Below are 4,927 nucleotides of genomic sequence, written 5' to 3' on the forward strand. Positions count from 1 at the left end.
TCATTCGAGGAAACCCTTTCTTCTTTGGCTATTGCTTCATGTTCTGCCATTCCTCCTGTCTCTAGCTCTCAGCTGCTCCTTCTCTATTTTCTGTCTCCAGATTTACCGGTTTCAGAGTCATAAATGGTGGAACCATTGTATGTAGTTTGGTTTGTTTGCTTACTTTCTTGTAATAAAGCTTACAAGATTAATGCAAAATACAGCTTGTATCCATTCTCCATTCTTTTTATTGTGAAATACTATTCCATTGTTTAGATGTATCAAATATGTGTATATCCATCAAAAATTTGGATTGTTTGACTATTAACAATAATTATGCTGCAGGTATTAATGTCTAAGTTCTTATGTGGACTTACCTTTTCATTCCTTCTGGCCTGGTGGCACCCTCGGTGCCTGGTAGACTTGCTTGATCCTAAGGTAGCCATGTTTAACTGCTGGAGGAGTTACCAAGACTGTTTTCTAAGACACTGTTTTGCTTTCCTGCCAGCTGTGTGTGAGAGTTAACTTTTCCATGTCCTCAATAACGTTTGTTATCACAGGACTTTGATTGTAGCTGTGCTAGTGGCTTTGAAGTAGATAGACTGTTTGATTTGCCCTTCCCTGCTGTCCAGCTGTGCCAGATGCCCCTTGACCTGTTTATTGGCCACTTGTTTATTCCTTTAGTGAAGAATCTGCTTGGCTCGCTTCTTCATTTTCAGTTGGGCTGTTTGTCTTCTTATTGTTGAGTTGTAAATAATAGTTCTCCGTGCGTTCCATTCCACTGTCAAGTCCCTTGTTGAAGCTGTGATTTCCTGATTTTTCTTCTACTTTGTTTTCACTTTGTCTAAAACTTTTGGAAGCACAGAAATTTTTATCTTTGATGAAACCCAACTATCAGTTTAACTGTTACTTTCCTTCTCTTGAGGGGTGTCATGCTTTTTATTTCATATGTAAAAACTCCTTATCAATTCCAATGTTATAAAGATGTGTTTTCTTCTAAGAGTTTTACAGTTTTATTGTTGCTTTCAGGTTTGTGATCCATTTTGAGTTAATTTGTGTGCGTGGAGCAAGGTGAAGGGCTGGTTCATGTGGCTGCCAGCACCTTAGCTCCATCTGCTGACAGTTCTTTCTGTTAAATGGCCTCGCATTCTCCTTGAAAGCCAGTTGACCACACGCGTATGAGTTTGCTCGTGGACTCCAGTGTTGCTCCCGAATCTGCCTGTGCCAGTCACACCCACTTGATGACTGTTGCTTTGTAGTAAGTTTTGAGATCAGGAAGTGTGAATCCTCCTTTCTTCTTTTTCAAGATTATTTTGGTTTTTCAGGATCCCTTTATATGAACTGTAGCATCAGTTGTTAGTTTCTACAATGTAAATTTCTTATTTGTGGTACTTTGTTACAGTAGCCCCAGGAAACGTACGGAGAGCATCGCCAACTTATGTGTTCTGATCCACGAGTGAACGTGGTATTTCTTTAAGCAGTGTAGTTCTCAGAGCCGAGGCTTACATATTCATGCTGTTCCTTAGGCTTCAGCCTGGGGCATGTGCAGTCACATGAATGACAATGACAGTGGTGTGAAGGGTTCTCCTTCATGCTCCCCTTCTCTACTGAGATCCTGGCTTAAGCTCCTCTCATTGCTGGATAATTGCTCTGGACTTTTCTGAAAACCTTAGGGCATGCATCGCCCTCAGACTGATTGTATTAAATACAGATTCCTTTAAAGTGATAACATTTAACTAGCTGGTAGTATTTTTGAAGTTAGTGTTTATAACTTCTGACCCCAGGAAGGCTCTTTCTTTTCACAGCCTGTAGTTTAGTTATGAATTGGCCACTTTCTTCTGTGCTTTCGCCAGTTTCTTCTTTCTTCTTGAGAGTCACGGCTCAAACTTCTCTGTGTAGTGCAAGTGAAATCATTTCCCTTGAGAAAAGAAAGCCTCAGAACCAAGGCTGCTTCTCCCTAGAGTTCAGTCTCGGAGCTACAGTCTGCCCATGTGTTGGGGACAGTTGTGTCGCAGCCACGCCAGGTCTTTTTGACTTGTCTCTTTCAGTGTGGAACTCAGGTTGATAAGCCAAGGCCATGGAGACCAGGACCACTGTTCTCAGCAGCACTTGTTCAAGACAGAGACTCGGTCTCCGAGCTGGGGGCGTAGGTGAGGGAAGGAACTCCTCCCCACTTCTTGGCCATACTTGACCAGTACTTAGCCTCAACAGCCAGTGGCTGGGGGATAGGAGAGGGACGGCTGTATGCTGGGCTGTCTGTTGGGAGTTGGGTTTCTGTTGCACTGAGCTAACGAGGGGATGACTTGGCTCACTTATCACAGACTTGTATGTTTCCTTCTGAGCTGTTACTGATTTTCTTTCCCTCTCTCATTTTGGTTTTTTGAGACAGGGTTTCTCTGTGTAGTTTTGGAGCCTGTCCTGGAACTCACTCTGTAGACCAGGATAGCCTCAAATTCATAGAGATCTGCCTGCCTCTGCCTCCTGGGTGCTGGGATTAAAGGCATGTGCCACTACTGCCCAGCTCTGATTTTCTCTTTTATTGTGTGTGTGAGTTCAGTGTAGTGTAGTGTAGTGTGTGTGTGTGTGTGTGTGTGTGTGTGCGCGCGCGCGCGCGCGCACGCACGTGTGCATGCACATACATGTACAGGATGTGTGTAGTTATGCATTTGTGTATGTGGGATGAGGTGTAAGCGTGTTTCTGCCACACTGTGTGGAGATCAGAAAACAACATGTGGGAATTGTTTTCTGCACTCACAGGAATTCTGGGATCAAACTCAGGCCTTCAGGCTTGACAGCGGTGCCTTCACCTGCTGATCCATTTAACTGGTCTTCTTTTGACTTCTTAATCATTAAAAATGTGTGCCTGGGAGATGCATATAAGTTAAATGTGCCCATATTCATTACCACCATTTGTGACTGTATCTGCAAAGGTTTGGAAAGCCATTATTTCAGACATATTATAAGCAAACTTCATTCTCTGTGGCCCCCAGAACAGAGGGAGAGGGTGAGCAGTCAGCTTTCTGGAGAATTGCTCATATGGCTTGTGACTGGCTTTTCTAGGTACAGAGCCAGATGGGCTCCTTCGGACAAACTACACTTCTGTCTTAACAAATGTTGGCGCTGCTCTGCATGGGTTTCATGACGTCATGAAAGGTGAGCCTTGAACCAGAACCTACATCCGTGGAAACCTTCCTTTTCAGATCTACCTGCCAAGGGTTACAGACCCCAGAAAGGCTTAACAGCCTTGGGCTTACATGGAAGTGCGCAGCCTTGACCCTCTGCTCTGCCGTCTGCTTCACTGTGAAAGAGAGGACCCCATGCTCAGTGCTTCATGGGATTTGACACGGGGTGTGGCTGGATCATACCAAATGTGCTGTTTAGGGGCATTCATCAAAATTTACCGCACTTGTCAGGGCTCAAGCATGAAGGATTAAGGAAACGGAGGCCAGGAGTGCACTAGAGCATCACTATCCTGTGAGTGTTTGCTCATCATCTTTTTGAGACAGTCTCAGTGCAGTGTTGGCCAGTGGGCGCTCTGTGTAGTTCAGGGAAGCCTGTGGCCATCCTGCCTCTGCCTCTGGAATGCTGGGCTGCAGTCGTGCACACCTGCCCAGTGTTTCCTGAGCGTCCTCTCGCTGTCGATGCTCGGTGCTGGGGATTGAACCCAGAACCTTGTACGTGGTATTTAAGTGTTCTAACACTAAGCGGCATTCCAAGCTCCTATTTTGGTATCTAAAAGGCCTGTTTTAAATCTGGTCTTGTTGAGCATAACTTTAAGAACTAAAAATCTCAGGAATAGTGGTTCACACCTTTAACTCCAACACTAAGAGTAGAGGCAGGAGGATCTGAGTTCTAGAATATAAATAAATATCTATTTTAAGGTCTTGCTCAGTTTTTATTTGGTTCTGGCCTAAATAGTTGGCTAAAGGGTTAGGAGAAGCCTGTTTTTATTTTTATTTTTTTTTTTAAGTTTTTTTGAGACAGGGTTTCTCTGTGTAGCCTTGGCAGCCCTGGAACTCACTCTGTAAACCAGACTGGCCTCAAACTCACAGAGATTTACCTGCCTCTGCCTCCCAAGCCTTTTAAGGCTTTTCTTACGCTTCTTGAGTGCTTCTGAGTAATCAGTCCATAGCTCTTTGTTGCTTCTAGATGCCCTATCCCCTCCTCTTCTTCCCTTTTGAACTGTGGGGAAGGGGAAAGATGCAGGAGCTGTTTGAAGGGCATCAGCTCAGGCGTCTGGAGGGTTCATTGCACTGTTGATAGCTAGTGACTATTTTTATAGGAAATAAATTTTTAAAATATAAAAGTGTTTTGTATGATGTGTAAGGGGCATGATTAATGCCCTCCTCAAGTTTGGAATGTCATACTATCCTTATTTTATTTATATTGCTATTCTGATTCAGTAGTTATGTCCTAAGAACTGTAGAAAGATTTAAAATCATTAGCATGCTTTGTTTGTGCATTTTCTGAGGGTCAAGATGATGCTGAGTGATCCAGGACAAAGCACGTCATTTTTCTTGTTTTTCAAGAGCTGATAGAGATTGTGGGAGAGTTGGGGCCTCCTTGGCTCCTTGGTGTGGCCACTTGTTTCTTTTCTTTTTATTTGTTTCACTTTTTTTAGTTTAGTGTACCAAATAATAAGTTCCACTATGAAATTTTCAAGCTTGTTTCTACTCTTGAGAATGAACATAAGAAAGAAAAGTGGGAAACATGAAGGAACAAGCAGTCTCCTCCTCCAATGCTGGGAAGTGGTTATAAGGCTGGGGTTATAGTTTCGTCTCCTTCCCGTGCTTGGAAGAGGATTTTGTCATATTAACAGACATTAGCAGAAGCATCGTTTGTTTTTATTTAGGTGTTTTTATTCATTTTATTTTGGTCAGAGTCGTATCCCACAGCCTAGGTTGACTTCAAATTTGTGACCCTGCGTCATCCTCCTGAGTATGGAGTT

The 4,927-nt window shown here is 43.4% G+C and overlaps 1 protein-coding gene across 1 annotated transcript in view; it reads left to right on the forward strand.

Annotated features, from left to right (window-relative positions):
- Nucleotides 1-4,927, forward strand: part of Ppp1r21 (protein phosphatase 1 regulatory subunit 21) — a 62,033-nt gene that overhangs the window by 31,882 nt on the left and 25,224 nt on the right. Inside the window, exon 13 of the mRNA XM_005354722.2 lies at nt 3,040-3,132. Coding sequence (XP_005354779.1) covers nt 3,040-3,132 — 93 coding nt within the window. The remainder of the gene's footprint in view (nt 1-3,039; nt 3,133-4,927) is intronic.

The sequence above is a fragment of the Microtus ochrogaster genome, chromosome 16, assembly GCF_000317375.1.
Source record: "Microtus ochrogaster isolate Prairie Vole_2 chromosome 16, MicOch1.0, whole genome shotgun sequence".
NCBI classification, from domain to species: domain Eukaryota; kingdom Metazoa; phylum Chordata; class Mammalia; order Rodentia; family Cricetidae; genus Microtus; species Microtus ochrogaster.